We start from the raw sequence: 25,740 nt of genomic DNA on the forward strand, positions 1-25,740 counted from the left end.
GCTGAGGAAAGAGGGCGCAGGGTACATGTGTATGTGCCTGTGATCGAAAGGAAGCTGTTGAAAGGTGCATGTGATCTCAGGGAGCTGTTGCAGGTGCATGTGATCTCAGGGAGGCTGTGGAAAGAGAGCACGGGGTATGTGCATGCAGGTGTACAATCGCAGGGATGCTGAGGACAGGGCAGCGGGTGCATGCAATGGCAGGGAGGCTGTGGAAAGAAGGCATAGGGTACGTGCGTGCTTGTATGCGATCACAAGGAGGCCAATGAAAGAGGGTGCAGAGTGCATGTGATCGCAGGGAGGCCATGGAAGGAGGGCACAGGGCACATGCATGCGGGTGTGCGATCCCAGGGAGGTTGTGGAAAGAAGGTGTGGGGTACGTGCGTGCATGTGTGCGATTGCAGGGAGGCCAAGGAAAAAGGGGATGCAGTGCGTGTGATCACAATGAGGCTGTGGAAAGGGCATGGGGGTGTGCAGTTGCAGGGAGGCCAAGGAAAGAGGTTGTGGGGTATGTGCAAGTGAAGGGGAGGGAGGGCGCAGTGCTAACGAAGAAAGGCCTGGGGGGTAGACCTACCCCAGCGACTTGCGATCTTCTTTGCTGGCTTCCATTGACTTTGCTTAGGGGAAGCCAGCAGGGATGGTTGCAAATAACGATTCTGTGGTCACGGGATGTTGCAACTGGTCGTAAGTGTGGGCTGGTTGCCAGGTAGCCAAATTTTGTTCTCGTGACTGCAGGGGCACTGCAACGGCCATAACTTTGAACAGTCGCTGAACAAATGGTCATAACCTGAGGACTGCCTGTTTTATATAAACTTTACTGCATTGAAATAGTACAATGTATCATGATTTATAACATTACAGTAAAAGGGGGGGGGGGGAATCCTGTAGACTGTGGCCATATTCCCAGCCCTCCAGGCCTAGCCTAATACAACATAGAGGATTCTGGTGGACCGAGCTGGGAGATGTTAGTAGCTAATAGATGTTTTAACAATTGATCTCACATTTTATAACAAGACTTTAAAGTTGGACAACTCTCTGTCACAGTCACCTTGATTTCCTTGGCTGATGTAATGGGCTATGAGATTAACCATTAGGAATAGGAGGAAGAGCTGCAGCCAAGAAAACGATCAGATAAGAGAGATCTGAGTTCAAAGCAGGAATGTAATTTGAGAAAACATCTCAGACTTGACCCACACTACTTCACTTTAGGATAAAGGCAGTGTGGGGGGAAGCACATTCAGATTTGCAAGATTCTGTTACTGTACCCTGCAATAACAGTAGTTTTAGTATTCCTAACTTTGGTGTCCAAGTCTGGTCTACCTTGAAGGGCTGACAGCTGGACTACAACCTAAAAGGAAATAAGGTCAACTAGCAGCCCACCCTCTTTTCTTGACTGAAATGAGGAGGGGCATGATTGCTTTGAAGAAGATTGCATTGGGATCCATTTCTAATCAAGTTCACAGCAGGGACAGAGATTTAAAGGGACTTTCCCATGTCACAATGTAACTTTTCAACCCAACCAAATACCCATTAGTAATCTAGTCCAGAGTTTGTCAACTGTATCAACTTGATGTGTGGACTTCAACTCCCAGAATTCCGCAGGTTGAGAAACTGCTCTAGTCATACAAGGGCTTAATTATACAAATAATTTTCAACTGTTTTAACCATAAGTGTACAACCTTGAAGAAAATGCAGCTGAGTTTGGGAGGCTGATGTTTTTATGCAAGAGGGAATGATTCATACAGTATTTGAATCTTTGGGGGAAAAATGTACAAGTCGGTATTTGATTAGAAAATAATATTGCTGTATTTATATGTGCAAAGCATTTGGAAGAAGTACTTTGCAACACCTGGGAGTGCATATGAAGCACCTGTTTTCTAATCGTTAATCTCTTTCCTTTGCTTTGTATAGCCCAAATGTATGCCTTGCATATTAGTGTGTTTCAAGTTGGTATAATAAAGCCTTGGTGAAATGGCCATTTTTTTTCTTTCTATAAATTACTTTTTAACCTATTCTTTAATTTTTTTTCTTCTTTCCAGTGAATTAGTGATATAGTCTTTGGGACTATATTTCAAGCTCATAATACCTTGCATTTTGAGTTAATTTTGTTTATATTGCCTCTGATTGCTAATTAATTTTTTTAAGAAAGTACTTTCCAGCTGTACATATTAATCATCTGTATCATCACTTAGGTTCTTTTATGCAAGGGTACTGTAGTGTGCTCAGATAATTTCATTATTTTGGTGCTATCTATTCTAGGAGCTAACTTTAGGAAAGAAGATTCTGTGTTAAAAAGCATCTGCATGCATGTGAATATATATCAGACCTTAATATAATATATGTATATGTATATACATACATGCATATTAATTTTATCGGTTTGTAAAGGTATTTAGCATTTATGTTTCTGCATGTTTTAGAAACATGATGCTTCCATTTTACTGGCAAACTGCTTTATGCTGTAGGCCTGTGCTCACTTGCCTGGACATAAATCCCATTGAATTTAATGAGATTTACTTTTAGGTAGACCTGCACAGGATTAAATAATTAATCCATAATGTAGCTTTACTTAGTTTAATGAAGCATCTGTTTAAGATTTCACCTCTTCGAATTGCATTTGCTTTTAGCATCAGTGAATGAAAGCCATGACATGTACATGAAGGATTCTATGTCTGCTGCAGAGGTTGGTACTGGCCAGTACGCGACAACAAAGGGCATCTCCCAAACCAACTTGATAAGCACTGTGACTCCAGAGAAGAAAGCAGAAGAAGAGAAAGATGATGAACAGATAAAAAAGAAAGCAGAGGAAGTCACTCCGGTTTCAGCGGTACGGCACGATACTAAGGTACAGTTCTGTATTTTTAATTTCATTCTGATGACTAAGCAATATTAGAAATGCCACAGTAATTTTGGTGACAGAAACATAAGAAAGTAGTGGCAAATGGCCAGTATTCAGTAATAAATAATTTGTGATTCCGTCAGTATTGTTTTTCTGTGAATTTTAAGATGAACACTGGCGCTTTTAGTTTTATATAGAGAATATGTTTCACTTGAATGTGTTAGATGCTCTACAGTGTAAACAAATCTCCAGTTGACATTTTCAAGCGTTACTGTATTTTATTCGCCTTTTTGAATTGCCTTTGAATCATTTATCATCATAAGAGTGCTTTCTTTTTTTTCCTGATCTTAGAATCAGTATTACTAGCATAAAATAAACTAGAGGGCATATCAGTGTAGGTTTTGGCATTCTTTACTTCTACATTATTGTCACAATTCATGTGAAATCAAATATTCAAATGTCTTTATTACAGTCTTTGACCAGCTTTTACAGTAGGAGAAGAGAAATAGTTTGGTACAGCAATTCATTATCAAAGAAAAAAAGAAAACAATAAGATAATAAAACAACATACCTAATTAAAAGTTTTGCCCAATTGCATGACTTGATGAAGATATTTGGCCACCTGGTATGTGAATGTAGAGTTAGTAATAAGCATAAAATTTATTAGTATGACCCTCAAATTTAGAGATGATTGGGGAGAACAAAGCACGTCTTGGGGCATCATAAAGAGGATACCATATGAGGACATGGGCAAGAGTTTCTACCTCCTCGGATCCACAAGGGCAAAGTCTCTGTAAATAAGGAGTCCCATGAAATCTTCCTGCCAGCAGTGCTGAAGGGAGGGCATCAAGCTGGCTCTGGAAAAGGCCGATCTATATTTGCTTAGAGTTAGATTGTATAGATACCCTGTAGTAGGGGGCTTGTGGCTATCTAACATTTGGTGATAGAATTCAGGAGCACTGGTGATATCATTTTGGCAATCAGTGTCTCTGATTCTTTCTTTTACTATCGATTTGGCCTTCTCAATGGTTAATTGGCCTAAATATTCAGCAGAGAGGCCAAGACTGCAAAGTTCTTCTATATAGGTATGGTGCCAATGAGATTGGTAGGTGTTTGACAACAGCAGAGGCATCAGGCCTATAGGGTCAAATGTGATTCTGAGTCCTGAGATTAGAATCCTAGTCCAGGCCTGGGCCTTAATATTTGGCACGTTAGCTTCAAGCCTCAAGACTGCATTAGGGGTACATTCTGGAGTACCCAACAAAGTCCTAAGGAAATTCAGTTGAATGGTTTCATAAGCCCTTACGTTTGTATATGGACCAAGTTGTATCCCATATAATAGATGGGCAACTGTTTTAGCCATAAACAGTTTGATTACTGCTGGAATGTAATTTGCCCCTGTTGTCTATAAAATTTAGTTATTGCTAGTGTGCTGTTTTAGGCAGTAGAAGGTGGCATAGTTTACCTAGGCTGTTAATTTCCTAGAGGCCTGAAATACTGTGCCCAAGTATTTAAAACATTTGACTTGCTCTAATCCATGGGTTCACATTCATAATATGAAATTATGTTAACTAATTCCAGGTCTCCTGTTATCAAAGAAGTTGTCTATTGGTAGACCTTCTTTAGAAAATAGTGTACAGAATGAACAGCTCTAATTGGAAAGACTAGCTTTAGTCCCAGTTTCACAGACATATATATAGTGGCACAAGATTCATTGTACCTGTTTCACTTGGTAGAATAAAATCAGTGCTTATCAATGTTTGGGATGTAAGTCCACCCAATTTAAGCATTTGAGTCCAAGAATTTAAGGCATTAAGTACCCACTGTGTTTCAACATGCTTTTATAAGGTATGCAGATTTACTGTTCCATAATCTTGCTTGCATGTCACATATTTCTCCCACAGCCATTCTTTTCCAGCAGTTTTGCAGCATATTGCAGATGTAGTTGGGATAGTCTACACTGGTGTTTCTCAATCTTGGCATCTCTAAGCTGTGTGGTCTTCAACTGCCATAATTCCCCAGCCTGCATGGCTGGCTGGGAAATTCTCAGGGTTGAAGTCCACACAGCTTAAAGTTGCCAAGGTTGAGAAATACTGGTCTACACTCTTTCTACAACAAAGCAGTTTGAGATTAGCAGCTGTTGTGAGTGCATTGTTGCCATAAGCCAACCTTCCCCACAAAGCATTGCCCTTCCAAACTGGAACTCCCAGAATCACCATAGCTAAAAGCTGAGAATTCAGGAAGTTGAATTCAAGTGCCTAGGTAGGACAGACTGCCCTATAGGTATACATTGTGATAGCAATTTGGTGATTAGATGGTACATAGGCTGATATTGCAATATCTTCACAAAATGTATGAATTCATACTTTTTAAAAAATTGCTCAGTTGCTAAAATGGCTATTCATCTCTAAATATCGAAAATTGTTAAAATAAGCAGAAGCAACTATATTCAACTTTGTGTTTCTCATTGAACTATAGGCTAAAAATGAAGAGTGGCATTTGTAGTTGCAAACTACGCTGCAAGGACTGTTGTGCCATAACAATGCTTTTCATATTCAGTTGGATGTTCTTTTAATTTTTATTGGGAAATTAAAATTCACTAAGTGAAAATATGCAGGAAATGCAGCTTATTCTAAGGATTACACACTTCCTCAAATGTATATTCTGATTTTTGTCAACAATAAAGATGTTTATTTGCTTTTTGAAATTTCTACAAGAATTGTGTGGGGATATAGAAATTTAAATAATAGTGCTTAATATTTACCCTTTGCAGTAAATAAATAGGTGTCACAATGTAGTAATTATACATATATTATTAAGGGATTAAGTAATATGAGAAAAGAGGTTCAGAAAAAAAAATATACTAAAATAGTAGTGCTAGGAAATAAATATTTTCCTACATAAACAAGGATTTACTTCTATTTTAGGACCCAGTCCACAACTGGTTTTATATAACTGAATTAAGAGCAGATATCTTCATGTGTAACTATATCAAAACATATGTAAACTATCCATTTGGACAAGGCCATCACCTGCTGGCTGGTTTCAGTCTCTGTCCTTCTGAAACTGGTGCCCATTATAATGGCATGAGCAATGTTTATCTTTCCAAATGTAGTTGAACCAACTCTTAGCAGCCCTAGCCAGCATGCCCAGTAGTGAAGGATGCTATGATTGCAAATCAGCAACATCTGGAGAGCCACAGATTGCCATTTGTTCTGTTACAGGAGACACAACCTGGAACTCGTTCAGCAAAAATAGACACTCGTGTTATGTTAAATGTTACATGTCTTGAAGTCAGTGAGCATTATTTCTTTATACTGCTTGTTTTGTTTTAATTCTGTCAGTAGGAGTTCTGGAATTTTATTGGAAAATGTTAAAGATTCCTAATTAGAAGATCAACAGCAACAGACAATTTTATCTGAAAATCCATTTGATCAATATATATCTCACCTCCCATAGCACACAATTTCTGGAGTATTGGATGTGTAGTGTTACTTATATATTTAAAATATTTAGTCTCTACTTTTTTCCTCTGTAAAGGAATCGCTCTCATGATTTGCAAAACATAAAAACCATTAAAAACAGTAATCAATCATTACAAATGTTACAATGTACTAAAAGCAGCAAAGATAAAACTGGGGGGGGGGAATCTAGCAGTCAGTAATATTAATAGAGTAAAGCATTGGTTGAAATTTCTAGTTGATGGAATAGAAGTAAGAACAAGATGACCTAATTTCTTGGCAAAGGGTGTTGTATATAGAGAGTGTTGTTACTGAGACAATGTTCCTGCATATTTCTTAGATCAGTGCCTCTGCAGTCAAATGGGACATGCCAGAGCATGGAACAGCTTACCTTAAAAAGCTATCAAGTGTTTAGCAAAAAATAAAATAATTTTTCCAGTAGCAAAGCCCCAAGTCATTTAGAGTTTTTAGATTGATAACCCAAATTCTTAATTCCATTTAGAAATTAGTTACAAATAATTTATGACATGGTTAGTAACCTCCATAAATCAAGCTCAATAAAGGATGACTAAATCTGGGCTGATCACTATGCAGCCACAAAAAGATACAGAAAATCCTTGCCACCATTTACTGATCAACTAGTTTTTTGCAGTCAGCACTGACAGTCCTTGTTGAGAAGACCCCTTGAAATTCTCTATGTATAAGGTTTCTTTAGAGACAAATCCATTTAAACAGCATTCCCCATGGATGGAAATTTTGAAAATAATTGTTCTTTATTATCCAGTTGCTGTTTCAGAAAAATAAACTAGAATTAAAATGGTTATCAGTATTCAAGGAGCAAGCACAAATTGTCATGTTTATATAGAATTCCTGTTCTGTTACTTACGCTTGCAGTGAATATTAAGTATAATTTGAAAAATTCAGACACAGGTGAATACAGCCTCTTAGTAGGAAAATGTTAGCATTTAGGTAAAAGAAAATATCAGCATATTAAGGCTGCAATCCTATACACATTTATCTGTAAGCAGATCTACTGCAATAAGACATACTTCAATGTAAACATGTATAGGATTGCCTGAAATATAAAAAAATAATATTTTCATAAATGTGTTTTTATAAGGCATTGCTTATTATTTCTCAGGTAGAGCTTGTTTAGGACCAGAGGCACTTAAAACAGAATTTTGCAATCTGAAGTCTTCCTGTTCCAGTTAGCTATCCAGAATACTACATTTTATTCTTAACTCTCATATTTTCCATTTTCTCCAGTATACTGTATAGCCTTCTGTAAGCAGTAACCATGGATGATTCTCAGTAGGCTGTGGGAGATGGGTGGGAAGGGAAGACTTGCTTCCTTGGGTTTTTGTATTGTTATTCCTAAAGAGTTTTTGCTTGGGTTTTTTGTAATTAGTGGTCCCATTTTGGTAAGAGGTCTCAGTTAAGTTTGCTAATAGAGGAAGGAGAAAGTGATATAAAGTGTTTTCATTACAGCAATATGTGGTACTACCATAGACACACTCCTCAGAGTTTGAAACTAATCTTATGCATTACAAATTTTTATAAATTTTATATTGTAGTCGTCTCCAAAAATCATGGGGATTGATAAGAATTGTTGGTTAAAGACTCATAGCGTTACAGAACAACACATTATTTTTTGAAAGAAAGCTTGAAATGGTCAGGAATGTACTTGTGCCTTCACCTCTTCACATCATTTTCCTCTTCCATTTCCTTATCCCATTTTACAGTGGTGATCAAATTGGGGAAACAGTAGAATGAGTGGCGAACCACGGATTTACAGTCATGGATTCAGAGAATGGCAGACTGCATGGCACTCTTACTCTTTTTTGAAATGCCAAATTGTATCCTTGGAATGCCAAAAAAGAGGAAGATACAATTAGAGCTACTTGAGTTAGAAAAGAGAATGGTGCATGTGCTAATAGGAGAAAGGATCATGGTAGCCTATATAGTTTCATTCCTTTTTATGGTGGTTTTGAGCCTTTGTGTTTGAGAATTTCTAGTTTACAAACCTGATGAAGCAATTAACCACAAAATGTATATGTTTGAACTTTTTAAAAATAAGATATTTAATAATGTATTTTAACAGATGGGTTGACTTTGTAAGTTGCTGTATCTGGCTGCCCTCATAGCATGCAGCATGGAAATTGGTATAATTAATTCAATGGATAAACTTGGGTTTTTTTAACTTTATGTAATTAACTTTTATATGCAGAGGAAATTAACCAATTATAATTTTCTTTTTGTCCTTTTGCTCTTGCACTTGCTATCTTTTCTTTCATCAGCCACCTTTGCTTGGCATTGATTCATTATACCCCTCACCAACTGCTCCTTTTGCATCTTCAACAAAACTTCATAGGAGATGCAAGGAGAATAGTAAAAAATCATTAGATGGTGAATCATTTAAAAGCACCATTCAAAAGCATGGTGAGACTGATTTGAACTTCACTAGAAAAGAAAGAGCTTATTCTGTTGAACATGACATGGCATTTAGCTATAAGCAAAAAGCCAGAAAAGGTGGGACATTGTTTTCTTTCTCCTTGCAACTTCCAGAATCATTCCCTTCTCTCTTGGATGATGATGGCTACTTATCCTTTCCAAATCTGTCTGAAACAAACATCCTGCCAGAAAGTGTGCAGCATTTCCTTCCCATTCGCTCACCTTCCCTTGTGCCTTGTTTCCTTTTCATCTTTTTCTTTTTGCTTTCTGCTTCTTTCTCAGTACCCTATGCTCTTACTCTCTCCTTTCCCCTGGCAATGTGCCTCTGCTACCTGGAGCCCAAGGCGGCCTCCTTGAGTGCTTCACTTGAAAATGACCTGAGTGACAGTTCAGAGGAAGAGGTGTGTACCTCGACATAGAACACACTTTTTTTGTGTTCATTGTTTCAGTCCTAAACAGTGTTAGAATGCTGCACCAGTAGTCCTTTCAGAACCTCATTTTTGTCTGTGCTGATATGTTCAGAATTTTTTTTTTAATTTTTGTTGTGTTGAAAGTGTAGCTTGAGCCCAGGGTTAGGCACAACGCAATGTGTATGAGATGATGTCTTTTACAAATTGCTACTATGTAATGAACTTTCAAATAGTTTATTTCAAATAAGATCTTCCAACGAGTTGTGGTTTTTCAACCAGAAAATATTCTACTTGCTTTACTGCTCCTTGAGAGCAGATAGATTTTATATGGACTTGCATCCAGCTTAAAATTTGTAATAGCTAAATATGAAAATGAAGTTCTAAATTATCTTTTATCTTTGAAAGGGATTCAATGTCAAAAAAATGGTTTTATATTGAAGATGAGGGTACCATAAATCCAATCAAGGTTTCATGGAATAATCCCATCTATTGAGGAACAGTCAGGAAATTAAGTCTTCTGTTTACTTCCATTACTCAACCCACAAAGCTGCATAGGTGCAGTAGAGCACAACTTGAGGATATTTCTAGTCTCTAGGTGCTATATGCTGTACTTCACTTACTGCCAGAATGATTTTACTGATTTGCTTAGAGCGTTATAATAATGCCTATAATTACAGTGAAGAACATGTTTAGGTGTGTTTAACAAAAAGTGTTCTATCTGGCAACAAATCTCTCATGGGATTAATGAAACATAGTTCAGAGAAAATATTGTCTCCTACATACAAACTAATTTTTGCTTCTCTAACATAAAATCTGAAAACTTGTGTGCATTTGGTACTGAGTTGTACCATAGAGTGAATAGTGACAACTGTATAGATGCAAGTACTTTGCAAGCATCTTTTAAGTAAATCAAGTTGCAGTCTGAACAAAAACATTTGCATTTTGCAATTTGTTACATTATAATTACTAATCACTGCAAATAATAATCTGAAAACATATTTTATAATTCAATACAAAGCAAACTAGCTTGCCAGTAAGCCTAATTGAAATCAATAAGATTTATTCAAAATAAAGTTGAATTGCAATGGGATAGTGTGGATTTTCTAGTTTGTTTGCTTTAGATTGGCTTAGTTCACATGTAGTGTCAAATCATGATTTGGAACTATATGAGTTAGACTTGTGCTCGCTTTAAACATTCATATCAATTCAATTATTTATTTTGTTTGTGTAGAAATCATAATGTGCTTTGGTATTTGCTAATTCATGGTTTCTGTGTGTCTGCTAGAGCAGAGTTGCAAATCAACAAATTAGTTGGAAATCCTGGTCTGAAAGGCATGAAGATTATAATACCAAATCATGTATTATATGTGAACCAAGCTTGTGATTAGTCCAGGACTAGCAGTTCTCTGCTAGATTACACAGATTTGTGCCTAATCCAGGGTGCTTCTCTTGTTGGACATATTGCATGACATTTTCTTTTGAATCTTGGCATGTCTGCATTACATCAGCAAAACAAAACACAGCAGTTATTAATATGATAAGCTAGGAAAAAAGTTATCTATGTTTTTAAATTCCATCCGTAGTTCCAGCAAAGTTCAAGTTGGTCAATGATTATCTAGTAATTATTTTCTATGGGGGAAACTTCCCTTAGGACTCCTTAAAATCCCACTTCAGTGTTCTGCATTATCTCCATGTCTTGAACCCTTTTACCTGGGAGTACAACCCATTGAATTGAATAGACTTACTTCTGAGTAGATACATATAAGATTGTGCAGTAAAATTCTCTGCAAGAGCAGAAGGAACTCCATTCTAAATAATACATCTAAATAATAAGTAAATGTTTTGGATTTGAAAACACTCTGATGTAAAGATGGTTAAAAGAGGATGCATGAACAATCTAGAATTTTAAAAGCTAGCAACAAGATTTGTGAGTTGCATCTAGAGTTATAGCTGGTGAAAAGACGTGACAGGACATGCTGGGTCATAATGATATGATGGCACATAGAGAAAAAGAAATCAGGGTACACTGCAGAGATATACGACATATTCCCGTCAATTTGTTTAGGATCCATATAGTAGCCTTTAAAATTATGGCTGATTCTATTCTGAGAGAAGTAGACCTTCAACTGCCACACTGATTAACAGTGAAGTAAGTATTTTGGACTGAAGAAATGCTTTAATTGTTAATAGTTTAATTGCTGACTGCAGTATATGTCTACCCTATTTAATGGGGCTAATTCCCAAATGACTACAGCATATTAGTTTTAAATTAATTTTTACTTTATATAGTCATTGAATAGAAATAAACTGTGTACCCCAAAATTAATAAATTGATTTAGTTGTTTTAATGGAATCCCAGTGACATACGCAGTTCTTTTAAATTATTGTTTCAAAACAGCCATCTTTATTCTTTATCCTCCAGATGTATTAGACTACATCTTCCTGTTTATTAGGAATTAAGGGAGTTGTAGTCCAACAGACCCACAGGTTGCTATAAATATTACCATACTAAATATATCAGTGCAAATTTTGATTAAAATAACTTTAACAACTGTTCTTAGTAAGTAATTTATGCTGCAGTTTTAGAGCTTAATCGTACACAGTAGGGATAGATAACATTTCATGTCAATAAGCACATTTGGAATTTTGAGAGCATCTCATTGATCATCTCACAAAATGGCACCCATGGGAAAGGGGGCTAGCCTACTCACAAATTGATTGCTTAGGAAATCCATTCTGGACTTGGCCAGTCATAAAATACTGTAAATAAAAATAAATAAATAAAGTAAATGATAAACTGGCAAAGTTACCCTCCAATATGCCTCCCCATAATGTACTTTGCAGCTGCTAATGTTCCCGCGCCCCTTGCTCTGCCATTGCTGTCCTAGCCTTTAACTATGGCCAGGGACGTGGAGGCGTTTGCCTTATACTTCAATATAAAGCATCCCATAGTGAAGATGAATACAGCTTTCCAATCATCTGGAGGTTGAGTCATGGCAACTGGACTTCTTTTCTTTTGGTTTGATACGTTTCACTGCCTGTCCAAGCAGTTTCTTCAGTCTAGAAAGTTGGTTGGTGGGACCCCATAAATGTCTTCCAGGGTGGCTGCGTTTCTCACTAACATGATGGGCTCATTGAAGGGACAATAGGAGATGTGATTAGTAGAGTGTTTGGGATGTGGATGTCTTACTCCTAATCCCTCACTCATCCCCAAGTGGGTCATTAAGTGCTGCCTCCGTGGTGAACCTGCAGACTACCACAATAAAATTAATTCACTCTTGGATGACCACCACACATATGAAAAACTGAAAAAAGACCCCACCAGCAATTATAAGAAAAAGGTGATAGACAGCTTGAAACAATTGGAACAAGAGGGCACCATTGATAGGGCAACCTACCACTGCCTGTATCCTGGAGAAGCCATCCCCTGTCTCTACGGACTCCCTAAGATCCACAAGGAAGGAGTGCCCCTCAGACCCATTATCAGCAGCATTAATTCAGCAACACATAATATTGCTAAACGCTTTGCCACCATACTGGTACCTCTGGTTGGACACACTGACCACCACATTCATAACTCTGAAGAATTTGCTTCTAAGAGTCCTGGAGCTGAATACAGATGAAACCATGGTATCCTTTGATGTCACCTCACTCTTCACCAGCATCCCCATCACTGATGCCCTAACAGCGGTTAGGAAGAGACTAGAAGATGACAGCACCCTCGACAGGAGAAGCAACCTCAACCTGGACCAGATCTGCCGCCTCCTGGACCTGTGCCTCCACACCACTTACTTCACTTACAGAGGTGACTTCTACAGACAGAAACATAGCTGTGCCATGGGGTTCCCTTGTGTCACCCATTGTTGCCAACCTATACATGGAAGAAGTGGAGAAGAAAGCTCTCAGCTCTTTTTAGGGAATAGCACCAACCCACTGGTTCAGGTATATGAATGACACCTGGGTTAAAATCAGAGTCCAGGAGGTACAGGCCTTCACAGACCATATAAACACCATAGACTCAAACATCAAGTTCGCCAGGGAAGGTGACAACAGGCTGGCATTTCTAGACTGTTAGGTTCTAATTGGGACCTGTAGCAAGCTAGAAATAGGGATTTACAGGAAATCCACACACACAGACCAATACCTGCAGTTTGATTCCCACCATTCACTGCAGCACAAACTAGGAGTCATCAGGACATTACACCACAGGGCAGAAACCATCCCCACCTCCATAGATGCCAAAAAGAAAGAAAACAGACACCTGAGGACAGCTCTTAAGGCCTGTAGGTATCCAAATTGGGCCTTCATTAAATCCACTTCTAGATCCAACAAAAAAACGGCAGACAGAGCTGAGACCCAGAGTCAATGGAAAAATCATGTCATTCCATACATGACTGGTGTGTTGGAGAAGATAAAATGGATATTTGGAAAACACCACATACAGTGGAACCTCGGGTTACGAATTTAATTCGTTCCGTGACTCTGGTCGCACCCCGAATTGGTCGCAACCCGAAGGAAATTTCCCCATAAGGTTCGATGTAATTACTGTTAATTCGTTCTGGCGTGGAGGACAGGGAGGCGGCTATTGCTTGGAGGGAGAGTCCCCCTCCCTATGACCATGTGTCAGGGGTGGAAAATGGCCGCGGACCACGTGTCGGGCGGAAAAATGGCCACGGACCACGTGTCAGGGGCAGAAAAATGGCCGCGGACCACGTGTCAGGGGCGGAAAAATGGCCGCGGACCACGTGTCAGGGGCGGAAAAATGGCCGCGGACCACGTGTCAGGGGCGGAAAATGGCCGCGGACCACGTGTCGGGCGGAAAAATGGCCGCGGACCACGTGTCGGGTGGAAAATGGCCGCGGACCACGTGTCGGGCGGAAAATGGCCGCGGACCACGTGTCGGGGCGGATAAATGGCCACGGACCGTGTCACGGGGGGGGAAATGGCCACGTATCCTGCTCGTACCCCGAGGCGGAGTTCGCAAATTGAGGTAAAGTTTTGCGGCCGGAGCTGGTCGTAACCCGAAAAGTTCGTTAACAGAGGCGTTCGTAACCCGAGGTACCACTGTACCTGTGTTTTTCAAACCCACTAACACACTGAAACAGAGGCTTGTACACCCTAAAGATCGAACACCAAAACATAAGAAGAGCAATGTAGTATATGCAACCCAGTGCAGTGAGGAGTGTTCAGAGCTCTACATTGGAGAAACCAAACAGCCTGTGAGGATGGCCCAGCACAGGAGGAGCAACAACACAGGACCAGAATCAGCAGTTTACCTTCATCTAAAGGAAAAAGGACACTCATTTGAGGACAATAATGTTCACATTTTGGACAGAGAAGATAGGTGGTTTGAGAGAGGAGTGAAGGAATCCATTTATGCCAAAGTGGAAAATCCTTCCCTCAGTAGAGGTGGAGGCCTCAGACACAATTTATCTCCCATTTTTCATGCTGCTCTTTCATGAGTCCCCAGGAAGATTAAGACCACTTCACAAGTTCACCAGGGAGGCAGTACTTAACAACCCACTTGGGGATGAGTAAGGGATTAGGAGCAAGACATCCACATCCCAAAGACTCTACTAATCACATCTCCTATTGTCCCTTCAACAAGCCCATCATGTTAGTGAGAAACGCAGCCACCCTAGAAGACATTTATGGGGTCCCCCCAACCAACTTTCTAGACTGAAGAAGCTGCTTGGACAAGCAGCAAAACATATCAAACCAAAAGAAAAGTCCAGTTGCCATGACTCAACCTCCAGTTAATTCCACCTGGATGACTGAGAATCTTCATCAACAGCTTTCCAATCAGTTGTGAGCCTACCAGTTGAGCCATTGTGTTGGATAAAGCTCATTTTTTGTTGTTTGCTTCATTTTGCAAAACAATGATATTAAGTGAAACAAAATTAGAAAAATCTTTCAAAATCTTTGGACTATTTCCATGAGAGCAATGGTATTGTAGCACAACTTCCTGGATACAAAGTCAGTTTGATGCTTTTCATGTATTAAGTCATGAGAGCACTGTTGTTGGTGGTGTAGTGTTTTTCCTTGTCAAATACATGTGAATATAATTCTAGTTCAACCCAATGCATTGTGACAAAAAAAGTGTAGGTTGATTATAATTGTGGTTCTTTGAGTAGTCATCTGTGTATTCCCACATACGGATGATTCACCAGCACACAGACACTACCAGGAACTCTTTATAATCAAGGAATATGTTTGCTAGAGATGAACCCTATATTGCCCAAGCTTCTGGATACAGCTTCTAGTCTCCTCTCAGTTCCATAAGAACAACGTGGCACTCAAGGTACCATGTCAGGACAAACACCTGCTAGGGAAAAGGAAGAGGTTCATAGGAATGCACTGATGAACTTTTGAAAAAGATCCTTTTTCAGTTCTGAATACAAAGAAAAGACTGAGTAGTGAAATGGTATAATTTTATCTGCATAGAAAGCCAGAGCTACTTAATTTTATAAAATGTGGAGGGCTTTCATGCAAGCAAACATAGAAAAACTATAAAGACCTAAAAAAAGAGCTTTCATGCAGCTTCTAGTACCAGTGAGCCTTCTAGTGAGAATGGTAGGCTAGTAGGAATTACAGTGTCAGTTTGATGGTGTAATGGTCTGGATGGAAATCCTGAAATTATTGGTCTTGTCTAAATGGAATATTATGGTATGAGTTGTGGGATATCTTCAACAACATGGAGAAAACATGCATAGAAACCATGACTTTCTGGGTCATATTCATACTACAAGGAGATTGAGAGTACAGATGGACATGATATAAGACCTTTGTGATAAGAAGAAACTGTGGGTTATTATTAAGAAATTATTCCTTCCATGGCTGAAAGAAGGCATCTCCCAGGGATATTTTGGCACTCCTCTTGCACAGAGGTAGTGAGCATTTTGGGGTGATACAAAAAGATCTGGCTGGGCACATCACCACTGAAACAGCTCTTGTAATACAACCAAATGCAGTCTGCTTGCTTGTACAAATCAAATAATAGTATTGTTTCTGGAATGAACAAAGTGAACTGCAATAGAGACAGGCTAATGTTAAGACCACAGCCGCAAAGCAAGAAAAAAACAGATTTTGTCCCACTTCTTTTATATAACACAGCTGCTGTACTAGTGGTTGCCATCTGAACCATATGAAGATTTGAAGGTGCTTTAATGCAAGGACAACTCTGGAAACTGTAAACCTCTGAAGGAAATTGATAAGGAAGTGGTGATCCTTTGGGGATTAATTGCTCTTGGTAGGATAGGCTCTCTTTTCAAACCTGGAAGGATCCAACACTGGATGAGAATGTTGCTGAAACAGGAGACATTGAAGAAGTTTCAGAAGAAATCACTACCATCATAGGACTGGCAAAGGACTGACAAAGGAACAGATAGAAGCAGTTGGAACATACATGGGGATTAAAAACTGAGAGGAGCTATATTTGCAGAATCTTCATACAGTGTGCAGTTTTGTGATCAGGATACATACAGCCATATAACCCAGGGTGATCTGAATCAGTTTGGCTGGAACACACTGGCAGCATTGTAACTCTTAAATGACAAGGACATAATTCAGTGCATCTCATGATCTGGGGAAAGGCTGAACAGATCCCAGTTGAGTGCCAGAATTCATTGGGAAAGTAAAGAAAATATTTACTTGATTGGGAACAGAAACTCAATTTGCAGAGTAGGTACACAGTGGTAGAAATGTAGAAGAACTGGTGGTACAATAAATGAAGGACTGTGAATACCTAACTGACAAGTGTGTGTGGTGAAAACCTATGTTGCCAATGACAAGCCATATGGAGCAACACAAAAGTGTTAGAAGTCAGACAGTAATATCAAAATAGAAGTAGAAAGATAATCTTCAAGAAATTTATGGAATTTTGAAATATGGAGATTTCTTAAATCTAAGATAGGACAATAATAATTGCAAAGTGCTTTGTTGTTTTGAAAGACAAAGCATGTAGCTATAAAGAAATACATCCACCTCTTCTTTACTGTCTTCTACCAAGTTATGAAGAAAGAATGTCCTTTTGTACCATAAACAGTATTAGCAATGACTTATACAGGCCTAGTGGTTCACAGTGCAAAATGACAAGATAGCAGAGAAACTCGTAAGTCCCATGGCCAACTTTCTCATCTCCTTGTAATTTGGTTCCAAATGCAAGCAGTTCCATTGACAACTTTAAACAACTGTAGTGTTACGGAAGGAATGATGAAAGCAAAATCATCAATGGTCATCTCATAAAAAGTTTTCTGTTTCCTGGAAGTTGGGGGCATAAACTGTGGTTTCTGCCATAATCCATTAGCTGTCTTCACTAAAGCTAAAATGATTGATGTTGAATTTCATTGTGAACAACAGTAAATCTTCCTCTGGAGGAGGGAATTGTTGCACTTCCAGTCCAGAGTCAAGTGCTGTTCAGAGTAATTGCTCTGTATAGTGGAGGCTTTCCTCCAAAGTGCTGCTTGGTCCAAGCGGTGAAGTCCAGAAAGAAGTGGAATGGGGTATCTGATGCTCCCAAAGCAGAAGCAGAATTATAATGCATTGGTATCAGTGGAGTTGATTTCTGTCAGTTAGAATTGGTAAACTGCACAATGTGCCATTATAATATAATGGGGTTTACAGTTAAATCTGCTTGTCCAAGAGGGATCAGTTGTGAAGACTTTTGGATTTGCTGATAGAGAAGGACTGATTTAATTCATACTGAAAGCAGAGCTGATAGTGGATCCAGTAGTAGCATCATGGGAGTAACCATTGAATCAAAGGTTCTCAATCCTAGGCAGTGGCATCTTGTGATGTGATACCAAAATAATAATGGGGTCCTTTGGTTGCAAAAGTAATTGCTGAGGGGTGGGGGTGGGGACTAAGGATTATTTTGAAAGTGATAGGTAAAAGTTTCTAGGATAGTAGAAATCATCTTAGTAACAGTAAAAATTCCTATGAGTAGTGATGAAAAACCTAAGGCTCCAGGTCTCTAACCAGAAAACAGTGAGTCTCAAAATGGTTAGTTGAAGGAACTTTGAGTAGTGATCTCAAGATAGATATTGTCAAGAAGAGAAGTGTGGAGTCTTGCAGAGAGATACTGAAGATCAATGAGAACAGCCACATGAGAACTGAGATTAAAGAGATGAGAAGTAGCACTAGATCCTCCAATTTCTCAATTGGAAGTAAAATTCAGCCGTTGTTATATCTTTGGGACACTTCAGTGCTACTGGAGATCAGTGGATTTGCATCCAGTAGTAGGACTGAAAAATTTAATAAGGGAGATAGTCCCAGAACAGCTTGATTGTCCTTTTCTTGTTAATGTTTCCTTCTCTTCTGTTAGAAGATAAAATTAAAAATAAGATTTCCTGGGTCTAGGGAGCATTCTAATGTAAGAGGATAGATCATAGTTCTGCAGAATACAGCATGAAAAACCTTGGGCTAAAGAGTGTGCCACTTATCAAACAGGCTGCAAGAAGCACCTTTTCTGAAAGGACAGAATGATTGATTATACCAACTTTTCTTTTCCAAGCTTTTGCCGGTGTAGTCAAGAATCCACAAGGTACCCTTCACCATGACAAAGGAGGCACGGTGAATGGTCGTGAGTAGTCAGTAACTTGCTACCACACTTCTGGTACTTTCAGAAAGGGACTTGAAATCCCATAAACTTAGAGGCCTGGTGAAAAAACCACTCTATATTCTGGGATACCAAGGGGTAGGCAAAGATCCTTCTCTCTCTTTTTTTCTTGTAATAATAGAGAAAAGAGGGAGACATCAATACAGACATAATTAATGTCATATTTCTTTCTCTGTATTGAAATAACAAGAGAATTAACCTAACAATACTGCTGTTCATGGAGGCGTTGGGAAGGGCCAGCAGCTGCCTGGGCCAGGTGCACCTCATCAGCAATGGGAGGAAGAAGATGGTGAAGGTCAGCAGGAGCAGCAGAGCGCAGGGCAGCCAAAAGGGCAGAGATTGAGGGAAGATAGGTGGGTGGGTGGAGTTGAAGCATACACTGCGGTTGTAAATGCGGCGGGCTGCCAAGCGCCCAAATTTTGATCATGTGTCCGTGGGTGCGCTGCAACAGCTGTAACTTTGAGGGACCAGTTGTAACTACCATTTGTTCAGCACCATCATAACTTTGAACGGTTGCTGAATAAATGGTTGTTAAGTGAGGACTACCTGTAGGTAAACTGTTCCCTCAACTTACTGTATTCCAACCCCCCAAGATGGATTAATCCAATTGCATATTTAATATATTGCATCATTTGCCTGTGGAGAGATTCTAAACTAGAAGTAGGCGACTTGATGCTGTCCAAATTTTAGGCTTTCTATTCCTATATGTCCCAACCAGCATGGCGAGGGATTGTGTAGTTGTAATCCAAAACATTTGGACTGCATGTTATATATCTACATACCTACCTACACAGAATAACCTCTCAGAGTCTTAAATGCATATTTTCAAAGATGATTCAGTCCCTTGGATCATTGTATAACTGACGCAGCTCATAACTTAACTTTTTTCATAATAACCCCATCCAATGTTTATACATTTCTTTTAAAGTAATTTTTTATCTGTTTATTGTTCATTTTCAAACAATAGTAATAAAAATGATAAAAGTGTTCATGATACATGTTAGGATGTATCAGTGCTAGATGGATAATGCTGTGCTTTGTTTCACTTTGATCATTTGTACTTACTAAATGTTGTTATTTAAAAATACATTGCCATGTTTTATAAACACTGAAATAAAAAATACAGCTTTACTTTAAAAAAGGATTCTCTTGCACCTAGATCAGTTTTAGATGTTGAGAAATGTAATTCTCTTCAGGATTTAGCTAAATTTGTTATGTTTGACTATGTGTTTAAAATTCTTTGCTAATGCAGATAGCCATAAAACCATTATACGTATGAAAAAAAAAGGTTGGTGCAAATAAGGGGCTGAAAGCCAAGTAACTGTTAAAATAGATTTGTTTATATGTTTTCCTTCTCTAAATGTATATAGAACAAACTATCAATATTTTTTATAATGTCTCATTAAAAGTTTAGGGCTTTTTCCCCTGAATAGTAGAATAGTGTGGTTTACATATTTTGCTGCTTATTTAAGCCAGTGGCTTTCTTTAGAAAAAAATAAAGAAAAAACATTTTTTTCTAATGATATTTTGTTTGGCTAATCAGTCTTGAGGATGGCTTGATTGGTGTTCCTGCACATTGCAGGGGGTTGAACTAGTGGTCCCTTCCAACTCCACAATTCTATGATTCTGTGTAACACAAAAGCCACTACTTTGTACAGTATGCCTTGACCTTAATGCTGTCTGATCTGTTTGTTTTGGATTGTGCTTCTTTCAAATTATCTTTTGTCTGAAAAACAATTAAAACGCAGTTCACAGGAATGTAGATTTGGCAAATCAACCTGTGACTTCATTTAATTACAAATTGGGCTTATTTCTTATTCTTGCTTTCCTCTTGGAATCTGGTTATACAACACAGACTGACAGCGAAAGGACCGACACCGCAGCGGATGGTGAAACCACTGCCACAGAGGTGTGTACCGTTGCTCTGATACTGTTGCCAAAGAATGTATCACGTATCTTAAATATTCTGAACACAAGCATTGTTGATACCACTTACTAATGAAATAGAACCTTGCAGGATAGAATTGGCCAAGCAAATACTATGGGAGACAGGCGGTCCCTCAAATAACCAGGCCCTGTGCCATGTAGGGCTATGTCCTATGACAATTTCTGTATGAAAAAGCTTTCCCATTAATTTCAATTGAGCAGTTACCTCTGTTATATATTCATTTTTTTAGCTACTCCCAAAACATTTTGAGACAGCTCTTAAAACAGATCCTTCTGGGTGGAGGCTTATGCCAGGAGAGATTACAGTACTTGTTGTATATTTTGTTCATTTGATGGGTATGAACTGTTTAAAAACACCATAACAATTGTTATAGCCATTAAATGATTTTTATTAGTAAGATAATATTTTCTGTTTTTCCTACATAAACAGTCAGATCAGGAAGAAGATGGTGATCTCAAGGCACAGGTAGGTGAAAGAATGTCCTGCTTCTTTTGTGTATTTGTGTTGTCCTCCATGGCTAAACTCCTTGTGTTTATTCATATTCCCACAATATTTACAAATGTTGCTTACAACAGCATTTTTATATTCTGAGTATTGTGGCCCTTACATTTCCCTTTCTTTTTCAGTTTTTTCAGAGTAGTCTGATTAAGCGCATACAGGGTGAAAATGTGTATATCAAACATAGTAATCTTATGTTAGAGGTTGGTATGGGTATATATTAGTGCATGTATTCTACGTGTGTTTTAAATATAGTGGTTAAGCTGTGGATCTGCATATGATGCATGATATGTGTATTTTTCACTTGCTAATAAATCAGATGGCTCTCTAAGATTAGGGTTTTCTGTTACACTGTTCTTTAGAACTCTGTTGCATACATATATAGATTTTTTTTCAAAGTCTCTTTCTAGAATGTGTGTGAAATATGACTCTCCTAAAAGTATTGATACTCACGTGAATGAGGACTACTTTACACATTGCATATTGAAGTGTGCCCAGGAAGTGTTTTTCATATACAGAGCAATGTACAAAGCACATGTGCTTATGAATGCATATTAACATAGGTTCAGTTGGCAGGGAGCTTGGATTGGTTGGAGATCCCTAACAGGAATCCTCCCTAGTGGCAAATGCCCTTGCCACAGTGTTATGTGTGAAGTGTCCTAAGAGTTTCTGTACATCTGTCCTTTGAAGCACAGTTTCCCAAGAGTGTTGTGTTAGTGCTGTGAGAGCTAATCTCATCAAGGCTTCTTTTGCTGATTAACTTAGAAAATCCATTTGTTTTTCTGTCTTGTCAATTCAAATAAGCTAATATAAAAAATGCTGCACTCCCCTTCCCCAAACCAGGAACTAGATAAAACCCAAGAAGATCTGATAAAACACCAGACAAATATAAGTGAGCTGAAACGGACATTCTTAGAAACCGCCGCAGATACCTCAGGGACTAATGAATGGGAAAAGAGACTCTCAACATCCCCAGTCCGGCTTGCTGCAAGACAAGAAGAAGCCCCTATGATTGAACCACTTGTGCCTGACGAGGTGAGTGCGTCTATGTCTCTCTTTCAAGTATCTGCATTCCGGCAGCGTTTTCATGGATGTTAACGATACGTTTCTTGTCCATTAGACCAAAGAAGAGAAAGAAAAATCTGAAAAACGTATATTTTTACAGAAGGAAAGCACTACCTACCTTGATTCTCAGGTAAAAAGGAAAGCTTGTATTTTTATTGCTGAAAGGTGTATTAATTTGATAAATGCATCACATTTCTTTTGACAGCACATTTTTAAAGGTTCAGTGAATATATCACAAAGGTTTCTGACTTAGATCTGTTTTCAGGCTTATTTCTTTGCAGCTTAGGTACTTAGAGCATAGAATCTCATCATTTATTCTCTGGACATCTGCATATTATACATGTTTAAACATCTCAGTAAAAATAATAAGCAATACTCAACTGCCTTTAGGATCCATTCTCATTGTAGCATTGAAAAAAAAAATCAGACCTGCTTCAACAATTACAGCAAATATTTTTTCCAGATGTGTTTGATAAAGAAGCATGCTTATCAAACTACAAATTTGCCACTTGAACTTCTTCATTCTTATGTATGTAATTTTCATTGGGCAGGCAGAATTTTCAGAAATTGCAGCAAGGATCAAGTCTGCACATAAATAAGTTTATATGCAAGTGGGGTAGTATAGTGTTACAGGGAATGGTAGATGAATGTACTTCCCCTGTTCTCTTATAGTTTGATAGAATTCAAAAGATGTATTTCTGGCCTGAATGGAAAGATTATGCTGACTGGAAATGCTCATAAACATTTCCCAGAATGTCTAGTGTGTTTCCATGTGTGCATTCAGGAGAGAAGGGGAAGAACAACTGTAAGGGGATCCTACCTATAAACTTGTATAAATCATTTTTAAAATGAGCAGCTACCACAAAAATAATTCACCATTACCTCTGCAAAGGTATACAATTATACAAACAGGAGAATCTTGAGGTGCTTTTAGAAAAGCAGTATTTTTATTCTGTCTCAAATATGGAATATTAGAGGGGATCCCAGTGTTACTGTCTTTTGCTTGTAATTCTTCTGTCTCTTCCTTCACTTCCTTTTCATCTTTTTTTAAATAAATATTAAGGAAAGGCACAATAGCTGCACCATGCATTTTGATTAGTAATATTATATGAGCTGTCATTCTGGAACTACCATTGAATATATTTTCTTGAAAGTATGTGAAATTGATGCTTCAGTGTATGCTTGCAATTTAATATTTGGAGTGTAATGTATTGATTGTTTATATAAAGTTGCATAGTACATTATGTACTAAACAATTATATAAAGACTATACTCTCTATTATTTGCAGTATTTTACAGGTGTACAAAACATTTTAAATTGTTTCAAGCACAGAACTTCACAGAACTGGTTTTTGAGTATTAAACTGCTCTTTCAGATGTTTTGGGAGTGTTTATTGCTCCAAAGCTCTGTTTTGCACTTGAAACAGCAGTTTTCACTCAAACTAGATAGATATGAGAAATTTTGTATTGAAGAAGATTCAGAACTAAATGATTTGCATGCCCTAAGTAGCATGTTTTTTAAAAAAAAAGTACGTAAAAGTTAATATTAAGACAATGTGATGCCCCTTCCTGTATTATGTATCTAAGCTTAGTTGTCACAAGTTGAAATATATATATTGTCTTCTGGCTCATGAAAAGACTTTAGAAATGTGTATGTTAATAAGGTAGCTACTGTAGCCACCTAAAAGATGTAATATTTTAGTTTCCTGACAAAGAAGTAAACTCTTAGTTGTTCTAATTGAGCTTTTATATTTATAGGGCACTGAGGATTGGGTTATTGTAGACAAAGTACCCATTGAGGTAGTTGATGGTGAATCGAAAACTATTATGACATACAAATTAATGACTGTGAGCAGTAAAACTGGTGACATCCCACCCGAGCTTTTAAAACACGGTATCACTGACATACAGAGCTTTGAGGACTTGGAAGGTGAATTGCTCTCAAAAGATGACAATAAGCAGAAAATGTATACCTTAGGAAAATCCTATGATACTGTTTCTGGGAAAATTGTAACCATGACCACTAAAGTAAAGGAGGGAGAAAAAATTGTTCCGCCATCACTTGATGTATTTCAAAAAACAGAAAGGGCAATGCCAGAATCTGTGAAAATCATTCCTATAGTAGCAGAATATGAAATTCTAGAACCAGTTACTGATGAGAAAGCCAGAAGATTATCTGATGCCAAAAGAAGGGTTTCTGAGTCCTTGACACCCATTAAAGAAGCGGACTCCCGACTACAAAGTCCAGAAGAGGAAAATGCGAAGAAGACACTGAAGACGGATCAAGATTCGCAGTTGCCTGATACGCTGGGAAGCGTGCAGACAGCCAAAGCTGAGAAATCACTCGAGAGTGAACAACTAAAAGGAGAGACTTTTGGTTGGAAAACTAAACCTGAGTGGAAATATGGCGGAGAGCCACCTTTTACCATTGCTACTGCTCACTATGTCACTGAGTCATCAGCATCAAGAGTAGTGGTAACATACAACTTTGCCCCAGTTTAACAAAGCATGACTTTTTTAGACAATATCCTCACTACCCTGCCTTTTAGTCCTTTTGCTGCTTGGCCTTATTTTGACAACAGCCAACCCAGCTTTTTTATTATTTCTTCATGATTTAAGTAAATTAACACAATACAAAGCTGACATTAGGCATTTAAACTAAAAATCAACCTTACTGAAATGTAGTGTGCTGCTCCTGCTTGTTTTTGAAAGGAAAAGAATGCTTCACAAGACCAGTAGAATCCTAGTGCTAACCACTTGCTTTTTTAGATTATTGCTTATATTCAATACAGACTTGTGCTAATTTATTTTCCCATTATTTTTCTCTCTCTGCCCCTGCCACTTTCCTCCTCTCCTTTGTCTTTATTTGTGTCAATTAACATGAACTGTCTGTTTGCTTCTCTTTCTGTGTCCATATGCCTATGACTATGTATTTCTCTGTCTGTTTAGACAAAACAACTCTCCGATGAAAAAACTTTGGATGGTTCTGGTATCTTCACATTAATAGAATCTGCAAGGAAACCAACTGAGTTCATAGGAGGGGTTACAACTACATCACATAGCTGGGCACAGGTGGCCATCCGATTCATCTTTAGATTTTGATGATTGCCTCTTGATGGGCCGTGGTGTTATTTAATAGTGACACTGGGGTTTTCCTTTATTATTTTGCACATAAATATCTTCAGAATCTTCATGGAAAGCATTAATGCACATGCTGGGTACTTTTGCCTCTTAGATTTATATAGATAAATCTGAGGAAATTCAGAAGTGGGAGGTAGTATTGCTTTATTCATTCTTGAGATAGAACTCAAGTGCATTAAAGTTAAACTTGGACTTCGTATCTATTAGCAATATGCAGAGATCCAGATTCAAAGGGCAGAATATGATTTGGAATGTACAAGGATGTGAATGTAGCACGTGTCAGGTACATCTTAAGGCAATTGCATCTTTTTCCT

General features: G+C 38.3%; 1 protein-coding gene across 13 annotated transcripts in view; it reads left to right on the plus strand.

The window, feature by feature from the left end:
* EPB41L3 (erythrocyte membrane protein band 4.1 like 3) overlaps positions 1 to 25,740 on the plus strand; it is a 139,844-nt gene that overhangs the window by 102,407 nt on the left and 11,697 nt on the right. For 4 of the 13 annotated variants that reach the window (XM_025165744.2, XM_025165750.2, XM_088130814.1 and 1 more), the window contains exons 12-19: positions 2,625 to 2,842; positions 20,630 to 20,683; positions 21,152 to 21,187; positions 21,349 to 21,423; positions 22,064 to 22,255; positions 22,341 to 22,415; positions 24,044 to 24,760; positions 25,235 to 25,357. In XM_025165744.2, the coding sequence (XP_025021512.2) occupies positions 2,625 to 2,842; positions 20,630 to 20,683; positions 21,152 to 21,187; positions 21,349 to 21,423; positions 22,064 to 22,255; positions 22,341 to 22,415; positions 24,044 to 24,760; positions 25,235 to 25,357 (1,490 nt within the window). The remainder of the gene's footprint in view (positions 1 to 2,624; positions 2,843 to 20,629; positions 20,684 to 21,151; positions 21,188 to 21,348; positions 21,424 to 22,063; positions 22,256 to 22,340; positions 22,416 to 24,043; positions 24,761 to 25,234; positions 25,358 to 25,740) is intronic. The other 9 variants (XM_025165753.2, XM_088130817.1, XM_025165754.2 and 6 more) reach the window with 6 other exon arrangements.

Source organism: Python bivittatus, unplaced genomic scaffold, assembly GCF_059951505.1.
Source record: "Python bivittatus isolate LINGU-HERP-01145 unplaced genomic scaffold, Pbiv_v1 ctg000840_np1212, whole genome shotgun sequence".
Classification (NCBI taxonomy): domain Eukaryota; kingdom Metazoa; phylum Chordata; class Lepidosauria; order Squamata; family Pythonidae; genus Python; species Python bivittatus.